At 41.5% G+C, this 19,348-nt stretch overlaps 1 protein-coding gene across 7 annotated transcripts in view; it reads right to left on the reverse strand.

The window, feature by feature from the left end:
• DUSP9 (dual specificity phosphatase 9) overlaps window positions 1-19,348 on the reverse strand; it is a 122,430-nt gene that overhangs the window by 12,546 nt on the left and 90,536 nt on the right. For 6 of the 7 annotated variants that reach the window (XM_056537881.1, XM_056537880.1, XM_056537879.1 and 3 more), the window contains 2 exons: window positions 15,685-16,128; window positions 8,104-13,266 (listed from right to left, as the gene is read on the reverse strand). In XM_056537881.1, coding sequence (XP_056393856.1) covers window positions 12,962-13,266; window positions 15,685-16,128 — 749 coding nt within the window. In that variant the 3' untranslated portion in view covers window positions 8,104-12,961. Of the gene's footprint in view, window positions 1-8,103; window positions 13,267-15,684; window positions 16,129-19,348 lie in introns of those variants that run through there. The other variant, XR_008847582.1, reaches the window with a different exon arrangement.

Genomic DNA, 19,348 nt, shown 5'->3' on the forward strand with positions numbered 1-19,348 from the left:
TGCAGTGTTTACAACTAAATTTAGCAACCTTTATGAAGAATAGAACATCTTGTATGGCTATCTTAACTTATTAAGAAGTTTACTGTATGTTTGTTTTAAATAACCAGACAACCATGGTGGCCAAAAAGCCAAGTGACATAGCACCAAATGTCTAATTCGACCGTACAAAGAGTTGGCCAAATTAGAATAAGTCCAGTCATTTATAGCTCAGAGTTGTCTTCCAAATGAGTCCTTTATGGGCCACATAATTTGGTAAAACATTAACCATTTATTTGGTCATTGAGCCACAGATGGTGTATTGCTGGATCACTTGCCCCATGAGGCTGATTTTAACATCTCCAAGTCCATAGCAGACATAGGACAAAGGTCAAAGTAGACGTCAAAATTCCGGTCTGCCATCATAATCTGGTCTAGGTTGTCCTTGCTCCCCATCGTCTCAAGATAAGATGCACAACTGGCTTATTTATCAAGTATTCGCTGTAGTGCGTTGACAGGGTTGAATAATAACTGGTCCTTTACCTTATTACAGAGACTTACTAAAAAAGATTAAAGGGGTACTCCACCTCTAGACATCTTATCCCCTATTCAAAGGATAGGGGATAAGATGTCTGATCACGGGGTCCTGCTGCTGGGACCTCCGTCGATCTCCGTCCATGCACTCGGCATTCTGAACATTACGTTCAGAATGCTCGGTTTGGGTGGCCATTGTAGTGACATCACACCACGCCCCTCAATTCATGTCTATGGGAGTGGGCGTGACAGCCTCTCATAAACTTGAATGGAGGGGGCGTGGCGTAACGTCACAACCACAGCAGCCGAAACCCAGCTTTCTGATTCTGAACATAATGTTCAATGGTGCCTGCACGGAGATCACGGGTGGTCCCAGTGGGGAAGTATCAGCGATCAGACATCTTATCCCCTAGCCTGTACCCCTTTAAGTCCTCAGATACAGTATTATGCTAGTGTGAACACAACCTGAAGGGTAGGTACATGCGGAAAAATATGCTGCCAATCTTGCCACAGATTTCACAAATCTAGAGCAATATCTGCTGTGTTTGATTTTGACTAAAGTTATAAAAAATCTGCACCAAAAAATGCACTAAAAACTGCATGTGTGAATCCAGTCTTTAGGTTGATGTTTCCAAACCCAAGGATACATTTTAATGCACAGGTTTAAGCAGAGGAATTTACCATTTCAATAAGGTTTTCTTCATTGTTTTGAGAAAAATAAAGTTTTTTTTGTTTTGTGTCTGCCATATTGAGCCGAAACTAAGGCACTAATGCACTTTATACAACAGCATTGTCTTCTGATAAAATTCTTAAACAGTGTTTTAATGCCGTGTTCTTCAGAATAGCTCCTGGGCTTTGACGCTATTATATCACAAAAGTGATTTCCTAATAAAAAAAAATAAAAAAAACATATATGCTCGATTTTAAGGCAAGGTTTTTTTGGGTTTTTTTTATCCCAAGAAAAAGGTCATTTTATATTTGGCTGTTAGGGCTTCGATAAGTTCAGCGTCAGCCTGGCTCCCATGTGTATCCGCATGTCCGCTACCACCGTGTAGTGCCCAGTGCTGGGAGGAAGTGATCTTTGATTTGATGAAGTCACTTCCTCCCAGTGCTCTATGGTATAAGCAGCTATACACGTGTTTATTCCCTTTGTGTGTATTGGAACTAAACCAAAAAAGGGAGGGAAAAAAGCAAATTGGACATAATGTCACCAAACTCCAAAAATGGGCGGAAAAAAATGATTGGCACGCTTTCAAAATTGTGGAAAAATAAGATTGTTTCAAGCATGTGATGCTCCTTTAAACTCACCGGCAAGTAACAGGTATGGGCAATATAAAAATCACACCCGAAAGCAGATAAAAAGGAGAGAAGTTCAATAAGTCTTATGCATTGTGTGTGTGTGTGTGTGTGCCACACTAAGCATGGACAACAGAAAGAGGAGAAGAGAACTGTCTGAGGACTTGGGAACCAAAATTGTGGAAAAATATCAACAATCTCAAGGTTACAAGTCCATCTCCAGAGATCTAGAGTCCACAGTGCACAACATTATCAAGAACATTGCAACCCATGGCACTAATCTCCCTGGGCGTGGACGGAAGAGAAAAATGTATGAAAGGTGTCAACACAGGATAGTCCGGATGGTGGATAAGCAGCCTCAAACAAGTTCCAAAGATATTTAAGCTGTTCTGCAGGCTCAGGGAGCATCAGTGTCAGCGCAAACTATCCGTCCACATTTAAATTAAATTAAACGCTATGGAGGAGACCCAGGAGGACCCCACTGCTGACACAGAGACATAAAAAAGCAAGACCACATTTTGCCAAAATGAACTTGAGTAAGCCAAAATACTTCTTGGAAAATATCTTGTGGACAGATGAGACCAAGATAGAGCTTTTTGGTAAAGCACATCATTCTACTGTTTACCGAAAACGGAATGAGGCCTACAAAGAAAAAAACACAGTACCCACAGTGAAATATGGTGGAGGTTCAATGATGTTTTGGGGTTGTTTTGCTGAATGTGTGAAAGACATCATGAAATCTGAGGATTACCAACAAATTTTGGGTCTCACTGTACAGCCCAGTGTCAGAAAGCTGGGTTTGCATCCGAGATGTTGGGTCTTTCAGCAGGACAATGACCCCAAACATACATAAAAAAAAAACAGAAATGGAAGGCAACAAAACACTGGAGAGTTCTGAAGTGGCAGCAATGAGTCCAGATCTAAATCCCATTGAACACCTGTGGAGAGATCTTAAAATTGCTGTTGGGAAAAGGCGCCTTCCAATAAGAGACCTGGAGCAGTTTGCAAAGGAAGAGTGGTCCAACATTCCGGCTGAGAGGTGTAAGAAGCTTATTGATGGTTATAGGAAGCGACTCATTTCAGTAATTTTTTCCAAGGGTGTGCAACCAAATATTAAGTTAAGGGTGCCAATAATTTTGTCCAGATCATTTTTTGAGTTTGGTGACATTATGTCCAATTAGCTTTTTTTCCTCCCTTTTTTGGTTTAGTTCCAATACACACAAAGGGGATAAACATGTGTATAGCAAACCATGTGTTACTGCAATCCTTTTCTGTGAGAAATACTTCATTTTCCAGAAAAATGTCAGGGGTGCCATCATTTACGGCCATGACTGTATATGATATAAGGGGAATAGATATGATCTGAGGGAAATGGATATGATATAAAAAGCAGGGATCAATATGATATGAGGGGAAAAGCCATGCTATGACATGGGGGTATTGGTCATGAGGGGATTGGATGTGACATGGGGGGAATGGTCAGATATCATAAGGTGAATGGATATGATCTGAGGGGAATTGTTGTGGAAATGATATGGAGGGGAGTTGTTTTATTTTCCCCTATAGATAGGTCTTACCTTCATACCTATTTATTTCTTTTAATAAAATCCAAAATTCAAGGGATCATTTTATAATAAGGGTCGTCTTAAAATCGAGCAGATACGGTATAAAGAAAGGACTGATTCTTCTTAACACATATACACTCCTGTGTTTGGTTTACTGCATCTAAGACGACAATAAAATGCCTGTGTGTGGTTCTAGCATTATACAATCCTGTCTATGCTTAAAAGGATAGATCTGTGAAGGTCTGATGGGGAGGGGGGGGGGGGGATGGGATTATTGGGATTATTCAGCGCAATCGTTTTATCTTTGGTTATTGCCTACAATGCACAGAAGTTTAAAGAAGGGAATGTTTCATAGTTGTGACTCATTGAGGACATCTGCAGCAGTATCAGGTGACTCCGCAGCATTGTGTCACCGCTGACTGTGTCTGTCTCACTTTTTGGGCCTGGAATTAGAACATTTAGTCTTCTAATACACTATTTTATTTTTTCTCTCCAGTACATGGTATTCAATGAACCATTACATTTCCGTGACGTCCATATGCCGGCTAGCGGTTTTATAATTAAGGCTTTGTTCTTTCTTAAGGAGGATCCTTAAAGAAATAGTCACATGCTTAAAGGAGTACTCCGGCGCGCACTTTTTTCCTTTTATCCCGTCCGGGCTGCAAAATAAAAGAAAACACACTTTCTCTTACCTGCCAACGAGCCCCCGGAGCTCCGGTACACGTGTTCGGTCCCCGGGCTGTATTCTTCTTACTTCCGGTTAGCCCGGCACGTCACACGGAGCTTCAGCCTATCACTGGCCGAGGCGGGACATCACTGCGGCCGGTGATAGGCTGAAGCTCCGTGTGACGTGCCGGGCTAACAAGGAATAAAAGGGATAAAAGGATAAAAGGAAAAAAGTGCGCGCCGGAGTACTCCTTTAAAGGGAATCTGTCAGCTTTTAGGGTATAAATAGCTGTTTGGGTATAAAATCAAACTGTAGCTTTCTTGGAGATGATGATGGTTGTGAAACTCAAATAAAATCGCCTTTTTTTTAGTTTTCAGCCATGTGTCAAGGAGGCATGGCTGAGTTGCTCAAGTGCCATAGCCTGACACGCCTCCTAACTTACCCTTACTTCTCAGCCCTTTTTTTAACTGACATACAGATCTCTGTATAGCGATCAAGGAGGTGCTGGAAGTTGTGGGTGAGCAAGAAGTCATGCTGAGCTGTGGCACTTAAACAGTTTGGTTCTGCCTCCTTGACACTTGGCTGAGAAAAACAATTCTGCAAGTTGGGCAGCCACTATCTGGTCCAGGATGGGTTCAGTTCTTTTATACCCTAACCGCTATCCAATGGTTGCTGCAGCTCTTAAAGGGGTTATCCAGGAAAAAACTTTTTTTTTTTTTTTTTATATATATCAACTGGCTCCAGAAAGTCAAACAGATTTGTAAATTACTTCTATTAAAAAAATCTTAATCCTTTCAGTACTTATGAGCTTCTGAAGTTCAGGTTGTTCTTTTCTGTCTAAGTCCTCTCTGATGACACGTGTCTCGGGAACCGCCCAGTTTAGAAGAGGTTTGCTATGGGGATTTTCTTCTAAACTGGGCGGTTCTCCACAGAGAGCACTTAGACAGAAAAGAACAACCTTAACTTCAGAAGCTCATAAGTACTGAAAGGATTAAGATTTTTTTAATAGAAGTAATTTACGAATCTGTTTGATTTTCTGGAGCCAGTTGATATGTAAAGAAAAGTTTTTTTCCTGGATAACGCCTTTAACAGCAAATGCAGCTGACAGATTCCCTTTAAGGGCTCATCCACACTGCGGGCATTCAATCAGCAAAATTCCGCTGGCTGAATGTCCACTTGCAGGGGGTGCACAGTCTGAACAGAGTAGTGATTCTCATTGAAAACAATGGGACGCTAAACTGGGCCGGCAGTTTGGACTAGCCCTAAAACAGTGTTTCCCAACCAGGGTGCCTCCAGCTGTTGCAAAACTACAACTCCCAGCTTACCCGGACAGCCTTTCGCTGTCCGGGTATGCTGGGAGTTGTAGTTTTGCAACAACTTGAGGCACCCTGGTTGGGAAACACTCTTTTAAAGGCTCACTCCAGGTACTATTTGAAAGCCACGCCCATCACTGCAAGTGGGTGGGGTTTCAGCAGTCTGTATGTCTATACTTGTTTCCTTCAGACATATTTTTTACTATGTGTTTTTTTGGGGGGCTGAAAAAGTGCCACAAATTAGAGTATTAGTATATGCAGTTTTTTTGCACCTTTTTTTTCCCCTCACGTTTTTTCTCATTACAGGTCATATGATACTTTGCAGAATTTCTATTGGAGCATGTGAGGAAAATAGGGCAGAAAAAACGCACACGCATTTACACATGTTTTCTTTTTCTATGCGTTTCTTTTTACAACCCATACGGGAGAAGGAACAGCACAAAATAGGCAAAAAAAACACCATAGCCTGAGCATGCTGCCATTAAAAAAAATGCCACTTAAAGGGGTACTCCGGTGGAAAACTTTTTTTTTTTTTTTAAATCAACTGGTGCCAGAAAGGTAAACAGATTTGTAAATGACTTCTATTTTAAAAATATTGACCCTTCCAGTACTTATTAGCGGCTGTATGCTCCAGAGGAAGTTCTTTTCTTTTTGGATTTCTTTTCTGTCACGACCGCAGTGCTCTCTGCTGACACCTCTGTCCATTTTAGGAACTGTCCAAAGCAGCATATGTTTGCTATGGGGATTTTCTCCTGCTCTGGACAGTTACCTGACATGGACAGAGGTGTCAGCAGAGAGCACTGTGGTCGTGACAGAAAAGAAATCCAAAAAGAAAAGAATTTCCTCTGTAGTATACAGCCACTAATAAGTACTGGAAGGATTAAGATTTTTTTTTAATAGAAGTCATTTACAAATCTGTTTACCTTTCTGGCATCAGTTGATTTAAAAAAAAAATAAAGTTTTCCACCGGAGTACCCCTTTAAGTGGCATTTTTTTAATGGCAGCATGCTCAGGCTATGGTATTTTATGTATGTCATTTCAACATTGACTCCAAGCAGACATTTTTTTTGGGCGTTGTCTATGGCGCTTTTTCCAGCATTTATTTTTTATTTTTTCTTGCAAAATTACCCTCAAAAAGACAAGGCTGCTTTCTTCCAGAAGCAATGCCACACTTATTATTTATTGAGATGTATGAGGCTGAGCTGCAGTACCAGACACAACCTGTGGAGGAGCGCGGCACTGCTTTTAAAAAAACCCAGTCATGCTTTTTTCTTCTTTTACAAGCCCTTTAAAGCGGTACTCCGCTGCCAGCATTCGGAACATTTAGTTCCGAATGTTGTGTGTTCGCTGTGTGTTCGGTCACGCCCCCTCGTGATGTCAGGCCATGCCCCCTCAATGCAAGTCTATGGGAGGGGGCGTGACGGATGTCACGCCCCCTCCCATAGACTTGCATTGAGGGGGTGTGGCCTGACGTTGCAAGGGGTTGTGGCCGACCCCCCCGCAGCGCGCACACAACATTCGGAACTAAATGTTCCGAACGCTGGCCAGCGGAGTACCGCTTTAATGAATACTGATAACAACGCAATAGATGACGGCTGTGACACATGCGTATTACGGACACAATCCTGGCCTGACCTGAAAGCACAATAGATCCCTACCACTGTCGCGCCGTTACTTGCATCGGTAAATAACGTCACCAAAGCGTGACTACTGGTGCGCCTTAGCAATCTTGGTTCCACATCAGCAAATTGGCAAACGTATTTTATTTTATTCGCAAAATTGTCATCCGTAATCGTTGGAAAAACGATTCTGGACGAGAATTTGTAAAATACGTTGGCCAATCTTGCGATTTGTGAACCCGCCCTTCGTCATATGACCTGCTGCACGGAGGCGCCACACAACAGCATGGTGCCATAATATGGCTGTATTAGCTTCACACACACACGACTCTGCTGTAGTGATGAAGCCTAGTGCTGGAGATCTGACACCATGGCCGACATTTATCATTGTCTTTAGACAGTTTTTGTGTCTAGAAAAGGCGCAAAAAAAAAAAACGCAAGCAGGGTTTATTTGCGTCTTTTTTGGCGCCTTTTGGTTTACACATTTCTGCTGATTTTGAGTTGCAATCCACAGATTTTGGCAACGCTCATGATACGGAAGGGTTTTATTAACAAACAAAAAAAGAAGACGCAAAGCCAAAAAGTGTCTCTAAACGACACCAACCCAGACTTAGCTTAGCTTTTTGGTGTATGTGAAGAGAGAAATTTCAGAAAATGTGGCCTGCACAAAATTTATCAAATGCTCTGCAACCATTTAAAGGGGTACTCGTACTCCCGTGGAAAACTTTTTTTTTTTTTTTTTTTTAAATCAACTGGTGCCAGAAAGTTAAACAGATTTGTAAATTGTAAATGACAGATTTGTAAATTGTAAATTACTTCTATTAAAAAATCTTAATCCTTCCAGTACTTATTAGCTGCTGAATACTACAGAGGAAATTATTTTCTTTTTGGAACACATAGCTCTCTGCTGACATCACAAGCACAGTGCTCTCTGCTGATACCTCTGTCCATTTTAGGAACTGTCCAGAGCAGCATATGTTTGCTATGGGGATTTTCTCCTACTCTGGACAGTTCTTAAAATGGACAGAGATGTCAGCAGAGAGCACTGTGCTCGTTATTCAGCAGAGAGCTCTGTGTTCCAAAAAGAAAACCATTTCCTCTGTAGTATTCAGCAGCTAATAAGTACTGGAAGGATTAAGATTTTTTAATAGAAGTAATTTACAAATCTGTTTAACTTTCTGGCACCAGTTGATTTAAAAAAATAATAAATAAAAAAACAGGAGTACCCCTTTAAATGGTTGCAGAGCATTTGATGAATTTTTGCAGTTGATTTAAGAAAAAAAAAAGTTTTCCACGGGAGTACCCCTTTAATAAATCTGGTGCTCCTACACATTAAAAAGGGGTATAAAACTGCTTCTCTTACACCTACAATGATAAATGCCGGCCCATATCTATAACCTCGATGTTCCCTTTACAGCCCAAATGGGAAAACCTTCTAAACTCTTTCAGGCTGGTAAAAGTTTTTTGTTACAAAAGAATAAGTTTGCACTTTGTGAATAAAAATATGAATAATGCTGAATTCCATATATCTTACATGTGTGGTTGTCTGGTTTACACAAGCCCTTTTCTAGCTGTCCTGTTTTGGCACAAGTAGGACCCGTTAATGCAGCAGAGCTGTTAGAGTCATTTGGCGCAAGTCACTTGTCTGCTTTTTACGGGGCTGTAGGTAAAATGACCGAATTACCTCAATATGAAAGAAAAGTTCAAAGACACAGACGGCTCTGCTACATCAGAAGAAAATCATTGACTGGTCGCAGGATCAACGTATTGATCTTCAGGCTGCAGGATCAACGTATTGATCTCACATTTTGCATCCACTTGACAATACAGTATGTGGAGTTGTCCAAACCAGACAAACCCTGAAAGAGGGGTTATTCCACAGTCAAAACATATCCTCTATCCATAGAAGAGGGTATAGCTAGCCAATCAGTTGACCACTTGGACCGCCACCGATAACAAGGACTTTTGGAAGCCCCCACAGAGAATGAATAGAGTAATGTGCATATGCGGTGCGTCCTGTTCATACCATGGAACATTTCACCTTAATTCTTGTGATCGGTGGGGTCCAGTTGTGGAATAACCCCTTTAAAATGCACCTGTGGCCTCTTCCAAAAACATAAGCCTCTAGTTTTGACACATGATATGCTAATAAGTTCCTAGACCGTCAACAGGGCAGCCACCGTTACTCTAGTTCATGCCCCCTTGACAGGCTATGAACCCTGATGCTATGTGGATTGTCAAGGAGGCATATGGTGGGCCAGTACACCCCATACCACAGGCTGCTCTCAATGGAGTGTGAACCTGAGGCTCTTCCCATGAAGAACTGAGCCTGACGGTCTAGGCCCTCATGAGCCCTGAAAATAATGGCACTGGTAGCTAATCTATGGGGAGGGGGAGAAGGGGCTTCTATGTAAAAAATATATAAATAAAAAATCCATGAATAATGATGGATGATGTTTTCGGCACAAGCCACAGGTCCACTTTAGGTAGTTCTCCAAGATTAGAAAAATAATAGATCTGTTTTTTTTCCCTAGAAACAGGGCCACTTTGGACATTGGGTGAGATTTATCAAAACCTGTGTAGGTGAAGAGTGGTGAAGTTGCCCCTAGCAACCAATCAAAACAAATCAGATTTATTCTGGCCTCTTTAAAAATGAAAGAAGCAATCTGATTGGTTGCTATGGGCAACTGCACCACTCTTTCTCTACAAAGGTTTTGATAAATCTCCCCCATTGTGTTGTATTGCAGTTCTGGCCTATTTAACAAAGTAGGGAAGAGCTGCAACACTCGACATAAACATAAGCGGTGATATACTGTATAAATATATATATTTTTAAAAATCCTTAAAGGAAATGTGTCCTCAGTATCATCAGCACTAACCTGTCATACAGGCTTGTAGTGCGGGTGATACTGATCAAAACGATGCTTACCATGTCCCGAACCGTCCAGCCGTTCCGCCATTATTTTGTGCTGTGGAAGTGCGCCATAGAGTAAACCAGCAGCGCAAACAGGGAGAGGGATTACGCATATGGATGAGCCGGGCGGAGAGCCTGCCTGGCTGGAGATGATGTAGGGGTGCCCAGAGCTCCGCCCATAGCTCCGCCCATGACCCATGGACCTAATTTACATATGAAGAAAAAGCGAAATAATGGCAGAACGGCTGGACGGTTCGGGACACAGTAAGTATCGTTTTGATCAGTATATCCCCCACAACAAGCCTGTAGGACATTTTAGTGCGGGTGATACTGATAACAGATTTTCTTTAAAGATCCCTTTTCTAACTCCATTATAGAAATTATAAGTCTTAGACAGGAGTAATGACTCTTTGTAGCCTATCCTAAATTACAGTTTCCTATAGCCAAGAAAGTAGGGTACAAAGCAATGTGACTTACTGGCCTCATGTCCTAAGATCACACAACATCAAATGTGACGTCCAGACAATGACATTCACTGTTACTAAAGGACTAAACAGCTATTATAACAGTCATGTTAATATTGAGAACTGCGTCTACTGCATGCCTCGCCCTTACCACAAGCAATGGCAATATTAAAGGGGTTCTCCGCTTTGGACAATCTCTACTTGCAAGAAAGGCCCCATGACAATAAGCAGATCATGCAGTGCCCCTGCTGTTGGGACCCTTAGCAATGAGTTAAAATTTATGGAGAAACTAAAGTGTTCAATTTCCCTTCAGCGCCACCCTAGGGGATGTTAAGTATCACACTGTGCCCATACTTATCAATGGCCTGTCTGTGTAATGCAGGATAGGACAGGTCCTCCAGTGTGAGAGAGGCTCTTTGAAATGATTCCTTTTACTTTGGTCAAAAGATGAGAATCAGTAACATGACACCCCAAAATATTATAATTCTATAGCTTTGCTTATATTGTTTGGTCACTGCACCCCGTGCCTCACATATTGAAAACATTTCAGAACAGAAGGGGTCTTGTGACCCACAGCAACCAATCACAGTTCAGCTTTTGAATTGCGCTGGAAAAAATAAAGGTGAAATCAATGGTTGCCATAGACTTTTCTCAAAAAAAATTCTATAAGGCCTCTTGTTTTAACCGATAGGTTATTAAATTATAGACACATTTTTGAGAGACATTTCTCCTTTAAGAAAAGTGCTAAATTCTGGGCCTGTTTGATGGATACCATTTATTTTTATGGTATTCCTGTTCCCCATTGTAATAAGTAATTGATTTACAAACAGTTAAAGTGAATGTCTGCTTTTTAAAACCATCTTGTTTTTTTTTCCTAATATAAACAGGTCCAACATTTCTGGTTGATTTACTTTTTTTTTTTATATAATGGTTAGAGCTCTATTTTAATCATACAGAGCTCCAAATCTGCATAGACCGAGAGTTAAATGATGGAATTCTCAATACTAGCAGCCACCACTAAGAAGCTTACTGAATACTGATTATATACAGAACTCAATCTGAAAACAGTATGCACTAAGCTCCTAAGCTCCCTCCAGTGGTGGACCCAGGTGGCCAGAATTTATCATGTAACTTTCTGACTAAAGGTTATCAGCACAGAATATTGATCCCACAAACAACATAGTGGTAAAGGGTATAGATTCACTTTAAATGATCCTTTGAATTTACCTGTTGGGATAAATTTAATGCATTCTCATCTACTCTACAATGTATACAAATTCCTACTGGCCAGTTATGACGTTTCAGCAGTCACTCAGATTTCCACCCCTGGGTTAAGGCAGCTGAGAGAACTGGACATTTTCTGTCCTCTGTAGTCATAAAGGTATGAATATTCTGAAAAAAAAGGCAAAAATAATAAAGTTCCCTGTTTCTTTAAAAAAATATCAATAAACTTGGAGTTTGCTTTGTTCGATATGGTCACATTTCTTAAAAGCTGATTCACTTTGGACATTATAGAACCTTATAGACATTCTTAAGGGACGGTGGTTCCCATCCTGCACTGCAGGGCTATGGAGCATACGGTATGTAATACTCTACTAAAAACTGTATGCAAACAAAAAGCTTGTCAACCGCATGTCAGCCCCCATCAGGTCTTTAAATGCCAGAAGTAATCCTGAGTTCTTATATATTTTGTTTAATACTTGATAACTTATAATAGCCTGCGGCCTGAGTAGAGTGGCATCATTATAAAAGTTGCCTATGGCAATCAGCCATGGTGTAACGCATACGAATAAAAATACTGTACAAAAGTCAAGAAAGAAACACATGGCTTTGCATGTTTAGGCTCAACCCAGATTGGCCTGGACTCATCCTGTGCGGTGAAGCAGAGTCTGATCGCTGTATGTGGGTTCCAGATGGAACGTGTATATTCACCACCTGCTCCTTCACTTTGTAAACACCTCGATTCCGCTGACAGGATTTATCATTCACATCAAGCAAAACAAGTGAGTCAGTCCTTGTCGTGATACATTTCAAACAGGAACATGGTACGTTCCCAATCGGAGCTTTTATTCCCAGTTGGGTAGACTTCATTCTGATGCCTCGGCTCTAAAATTCAGCAATTAACAAAAAGAGAATCAGTTCATAGAGCAATACTAACCCATGTGATGCTGGAAGGGAAAGCACTGATAGTCTACTGGCTGATATCCTCAGATGAAGGCTACAATGTTCTGATGCTGGTCCTCAGTGAAAAGTCAACAAGAGTCTACTGTAAGGTTACCATTCGGTTTATATGCTTTGGTTCTCAATTGTTGTCCCACATCTCACCCCCTTCTTCAAGGAACTTTCCAGGACTTATCTCCAGTAACGTCATACTGGACTCACCATATGAGATATAGGACTTGGGAATGCCCAACCGATGCATATGCATCTTCTTCCAGTTTTACACCCACTGAAATCTAGACTGGAAAGCGTTAGATATTAGACTAAGTACTGTCAAGTTGTTCTTCTGCCCTATAGCAACGAATCAGAAGATGTTCCCGGATATCTGGGCTGCTTAGGCCCAAAAAGGATAATAGCTTGCAAAGGTCACAGCGAAACCTTCAAAGAATTTTCCTACGTGGAGTCTAAAGAGTCCAGTTCGAAAACATCATCGCTGGACGGACTGGTGAAGAAGGAGTGGCCAGGTGGCCGATTGTCATCAGGGCTACTTAGTCCCAAACTTTTCTCAAAATCCAGCAGCTGTCCCATAAAGTTGAAATTTGGAGAGATATTGGTTTTCTTGCGCTTGACAAAGTCGTAGGCATCGTTGAGGGACAGGTTGAGCTTCTGCATGAGGTAGGCAACGGTGACAGTGACCGATCGACTGATACCTGCCAGACAGTGCACAAGTACCCCACAGTTATGGGAAGCTGCTTCATCTGTAAAAGAGATTAAAACAACCAGAATTAAAAATAGAATATAAATAGGGCCTTTTTTGTAGGTAATGTTGGTTGACTTCAAAAATCCACTCCGGGGGCCTAGTCATATGTTGTGTTTTGGGTACTATAAAGAAATAGATAATGAGAAAGATGGTGAAAGTCCTTGTCCCTTTCATCTACTGCTTCTTTAATTTGTATCCTCATAGACTAGTCACGATTATGTCTCCTAGATTATTATGTCTAAGCTATTGATTTTTAAGGACATATAACACAGTTCACAATAGAGTTCTGTTCTGTCCTCTGGAGAACATTTTATATCCAGTACAATTGTGTCAAGGTTTGACCAGAATTCTACTAAATATATAGTTGTCAAGGTAGGAGCATAGTGTATAGTAAATGTATTCTCGGCTATGACTTTGTGTAATTGACAATACCACGATAATGCTTTATTACAAGGAGAACAGACAATATGCGGATGGAAGTGTTGGAGAAGTTTGCACCAGTAAGTCATTTATCAATATCAAACAATCTGTGCGTCTTTATCGAGCAACACTCCCAATAACAGCAGAGAAAGAAGTGATGTAAAAATAGCTCGGAGACAAAGGCAATAAGTGGTGGAGAAAATGGGAGGAGGGACGTCCATTAAGGTAACCCTATCTGGGAGGCAGCAAAAAGCCAGACAAGGTCAGTCTCAAGGACATGCACAGACAAACATGTCCTTACGATGCCCAGATAGATACACACCAGGAATCTCTTCAAACATATTTACTGCCGATGTTATGTGTTCATTGAGTTATCGCACTAAACCCCTCTAGCTAAAACATTATAGCAATCCATAAAACAATGGGCAGCTTGTTATGGGGTCAACATTTTTGACAATCTCTACAAATAAGGGTCCACTGAGAATGAGGGACCATTAATGATCAGCTGTAATTGAGGAAGAACCAGGGGGTATTCAGTGGCAGTGTTCAGTTTCCATACATCACCTCCCACAGGGGAAATTTTGTATTGCACCTAGATTATTCAAATTAATGTGATGTCTATAGGACAGGACATGTTCCTCCAGAGCAAGACCACTTCTCATGTTGACCAAGTGATAAGAGTTGAGAACAGAGGCCCCTCTATTAACTCCCTTTAAGGTAAAGGATAAGTTGACCAACCGTTTCTCCTCCTTCGTTTAGAGTAAACCATTTCGTAATTTTAACTATGAAAGCTAAATGACTTCACTTAATTCTATAAAATGTCTTGCTATATATCTCTGTTTACATCATGTTTGGAGCCTACACTAGGCATACAGTGGGTTATGCTACCATATAGGCATAAGGTAGGTTATGTTTCTGATAGGCCCTGATTGTTCGAAGCCTTCTCTGGAGGTATACATCAGGAGGATCTCCCAACATATACCCCCTAACAAAAGACTGTGATGTATCCCACTGTATAGGCATTTAATCAAATATGTCACTAATGGACTACCATTGTAAAATAGTATACCATGTATATGCCTTTGCATAGGATCGTGTGGACTACTATGCAATTCCATAATGCAAAAAAAAGGTATCCCAACGTATACTGGCCCAGTAGTGATCAGTTTGGTAATATATACATTTAGCATATACATATATGTAGCTTTTCCCGGCATATATGCTAACTTTAGGTTCCAAACATGATGTGAACATTGTCTAACATCTAACATTAAAGGGAATGTGTCATCTAGATATTTTTTTTCCTGATCAGACCCAGATACTGAAATATGTTCTTCTTTTCTGATTGTAATTTTTTATTACATTTTTTGTACAATATTATGGGGGGCTGCCATCTCTTGCCTGGGTTGTTTTTGACAGCATTTAGTGATATGCTTTATGGCTGGACTCATGGACATAGATGACAATAGACAGGAGCTGGTCATTTTACGGGGGGTGGGGGCTAATGTGTGTATGTATCTACTGGTGTGGACGTCCTTAGAACGGAAATGTCAAGGAAATCATTCATTGATGGATCACATGCACTGAAGGATTCCTTGGATCCTTTCCATTGAAGGGGTACTCCGCCAAAAAAAAATCTTATCCCCTATCCAAAAGGATAGGGGTAACATGTCTGATCACGGGGGTCCCGCCGCTGCTCCGTGCCGGATGACTAGTAACTACACCCGCCACGCCCCTTCCATTCATGTCTATGGGAGGAGGCGTGACGGCTACTACGTAGCCGTCACGCCCCCTCCCATAGACATGTATGGAAGGGGCGTGGCTTGACATCACGGACACGGGAGCTCCAAGCCGCCGCCGCTATCCTTTGGTTAGGGGAAAATATGTTTTTGGGCGAGTACCCCTTCAAAGAACCCTATTTGATGTTATGAATGCTGAGAAGACTGAATATTCATTGCAATTTCAAATTAATAATTTAAAAAAACCTCATACTTACCAATAAACTCAATGGCTTCTGGGAAAAACTGAGACAAGTTTTGACTCCAGTGGTCCGATATGGGGATCTGCTTGTAATGGAAATCACCGTCCTTCTCAAAAATATTAGGTAGATTGGGGGTGACATTCAAGATATAGCGAATACCAAGCTTGGCCAGAGTGTCCATGTTCCCAGAATCCCTTGCACTGCCCAGGTACAAATGTGGCAGAATTTGAACTGGGAAAGACGGGGGCTGGTTGCGTGGACTCATGCCTTCAGAGTCTATCCCACTCAATGGCTCTCGGTCAAGATCAGACTCAACATCAGAGCAATCGGAAGCAATGCAAAGGCCTCCAAGTCCTAACACTGGCGTTGGCGGAAGGGGTGAGCTACTGGCACAACTGGTAGAGTCTAGGTTGGTTTCACAATGGTGAGGAAATTCAGCCTGGAATTTACTGAAGCCACCTATGAAGCAGAACAATAGGTAAATTATTCAATTTACAGGAAATAATGGCAAACAAAAACTACTCTATCTGTAACTATAATCGGCTAACTGGAATCCTAAAGTCCTCTGACCATAGCTTGTACCTCCCAGTTGGGAGTGAATTATGGCATGATGTCTTTGGGCAGTTTTTACAATTCTTTGCAGTGTGGTCATGTAGATCGAAGACTTGTTGACCAAAGGCAGGATTTCCATATTTGAATTGAAAATAATGCCCAAAAGGAACTGTCAAATGACAAATTCAACCACGCTATGTCTGCTGCCTACAAATGAACTCACTTATGACACAGAAAAGTTCTACAATGTATGTTGTTAAAAATTATGTATGTAAATAATTATAGACTGTAATGTACTATATGTGGATTTACAGACAGCAAGAAGTCAACATGGTTAGAGCCATACTATAAAAACATACTAGTATCATGCATTGAACACATAATAGTGCCATACAATGTACATATGCTAATATAATTAATTAAACATATAATAGTGCCATACAATGTACATAAGCTAATATAATTAATTAAACATATAATAGTGCCATACAGTAAACACATACAGGTGCCATGCATTGAACACATAATAGTGTCATACAATATATATATACAGTGGTCCCTCAACATACGATGGTAATTCGTTCCAAACGACCCATCGTTTGTCGAATCCATCGTATGTTGAGGGATCCGTGCAATGTAAAGTATAGGAAGCTATACTCACCTGTCCCCGCCACTCCGGACCAGGTCCTCACCGCTCCCGATGCTGTCCAAGGGGCTCCCGATGCTGTCCCGCTGCTCCGGTGTCTTCTTCGCGATCCTCCGGCTTCTTCCGCAGGGTCCGGGCCTCGCTTTCTGGTGACGTTATTACGCTGCTGCGCCGGCGCGGCGTGCGTAGTGACGTAATTACGACACCAGAAAACGAGGCCCGGACCCTGGAGAAGATGCAGAGGACGCCGGAGGATCGCGAAGTGGACCCGGAGCAGCGGGAATAGGTAGGCGAACCTGCACGGGATGCTTAAACTGCTATCCGACAGCAGCTTAAGCATTTTGCGCTGTCGGATAGCACTTAATGCGATGGCCCCGACATATAAAAGCATCGTATGTCGATGCTGACATCGACATGCGATGGCCTCTGAGAGGCCATCGTATGTCGATTTTATCATATGTCGGGGCCATCGCAGGTCGGGGGGGTTACTGTACTAGTATCATTCACTAAACATATAATAGTGCCATACAGTAAACATATGCCGTTGTCACGCACTAAACAGATAATAGAAACAATCAACATATACCCATGTTATGCACTGAACACATAACTGGACCATACAATAAACTCATACTTGTGTCATGCAATAAATACATAGTATACAGTGGGGAAAATTTTTTGTGAGCCACCAATAGTGCAAGTTCTCCCACTTAAAAAGATGAGAGAGGCCTGTAATTTTCATCATAGGCATACCTCAACTATGAGAGACAGAATGAGAATTTTTTTTTTTTTAAATCACATTGTCTGATTTTTAAAGAATTAATTTGCAAATGATGGTGGAAAATAAGTATTTGGTCAATAACAAAACTTCATCTCAATACTTTGCTATATACCCTTTGTTGACAATGACAGATGTCAAACGTTTTCTGTAAGTCTTCACAAGGTTTTCACACACTGTTGCTGGTATTTTGGCCCATTCCTCCATGCAGATCTCCTCTAGAGCAGTGATGTTTTGGGGCTGTCGCTGGGCAACATGGACTTTCAACTTCCTCCAAAGGTTTTCTATGGGGTTGAGATCTGGAGACTGGCTAGGCCACTCCAGGACCTTGAAATACTTCTTACAAAGTCACTCCTTCGTTGCCTGGGCAGTGTGTTTGGGATCATTGTCATGCTGAAAGACCCAGCCACGTTTCATCTTCAATGCCCTTGCTGATGGAAGGAGGTTTTCACTCAAAATCTCATGATACATGGCCTCATTAATTCTATCTTTTACACAGATCAGTCGTCCTGGTCCCTTTGCTGAAAAACAGCCCCAAAGCAGTATGTTTCCACCCCCATGCTTCACAGTAGGTATGGTGTTCTTTGGATGCAACTCAGCATTCTTTCTCCTCCGAACACGACAAGTTGAGTTTTTACCAAAAAGTTCTACTTTGATTTGATCTGACCATATGACATTCTACCAATACTGTTCTGGATCATCCAAATGCTCTCTAGCAAACTTCAGACGGGCCCAGACATGTACTGGGGGACTTAAGCAGGGGGACACGTCAGGCACTGCATGATTTGAGTCCCTGGTGGCGTAGTGTGTTACTGATGGTAGCCTTTGTTACTTTACTCCCAACTTGCTGCAGGTCATTCACTAGGTTCCGCAGTGTGGTTCTGGGATTTTTGCGCACCGTTCTTGTGATCATTTTGACACCATGTGGTGAGATCTTGCGTGGAGCCCCAGATGGAGGGTGAATATCAGTGGTCTTGTATGTCTTCCATTTTCTAATAATTGCTCCCACAGTCGATTTCTTCACACCAAGCTGTTTGCCTATTGCAGATTCAGTCTTCCCTGCCTGGTGCAGGTCTACAATTTTGTTTCTGGTGTCCTTCGGCAGCTCTTTGATCTTTGCCATAGTGGAGTTTGGAGTGTGACTGTTTGAGGTTGTGGACAGGTGCCTTTTATACTGATAACAAGTTCAAACAGGAGCCATTAATACAGGTAACGAGTGGAGGACAGAGGAAACTTTTAAGGAAGAAGTTACAGGTCTGTGAGAGCCAGAAATCTCGCTTGTTTGTAGGTGACCAAATACTTATTGTAATGAGGAATTTACAAATTAATTCATTAGAAATCCTACAATGTGATTTCCTGTATTCTTTCCCCCCATTCTGTCTCTCATAGTTGAGGTATACCTATGATGACATTTACAGGCCTCTCTTATCTTTTTAAGTGGGAGAACTTGCACAATTGGTGGCTGACTAAATACTCCCCCCCCCCCCCTGTAATAGTGCTATACTGCCTAGTAGTAACTCCATACAGTATCTACATATTAGAACCATCAGGTAAAGCAATGGTCTTCAACCTGTGTATCTTTGGCTTTTGCAAAACTTAAACTTAAACATGCCCTGATTTCCATAGGAATCTATATGTACACCTTCTTCCTTGGATCATAAACCTGATGAAAAAAAGTGCAAATAAAGAAATTGGAGGAGTTT

This window comes from Hyla sarda, chromosome 9 (genome assembly GCF_029499605.1).
Source record: "Hyla sarda isolate aHylSar1 chromosome 9, aHylSar1.hap1, whole genome shotgun sequence".
Taxonomy (NCBI): domain Eukaryota; kingdom Metazoa; phylum Chordata; class Amphibia; order Anura; family Hylidae; genus Hyla; species Hyla sarda.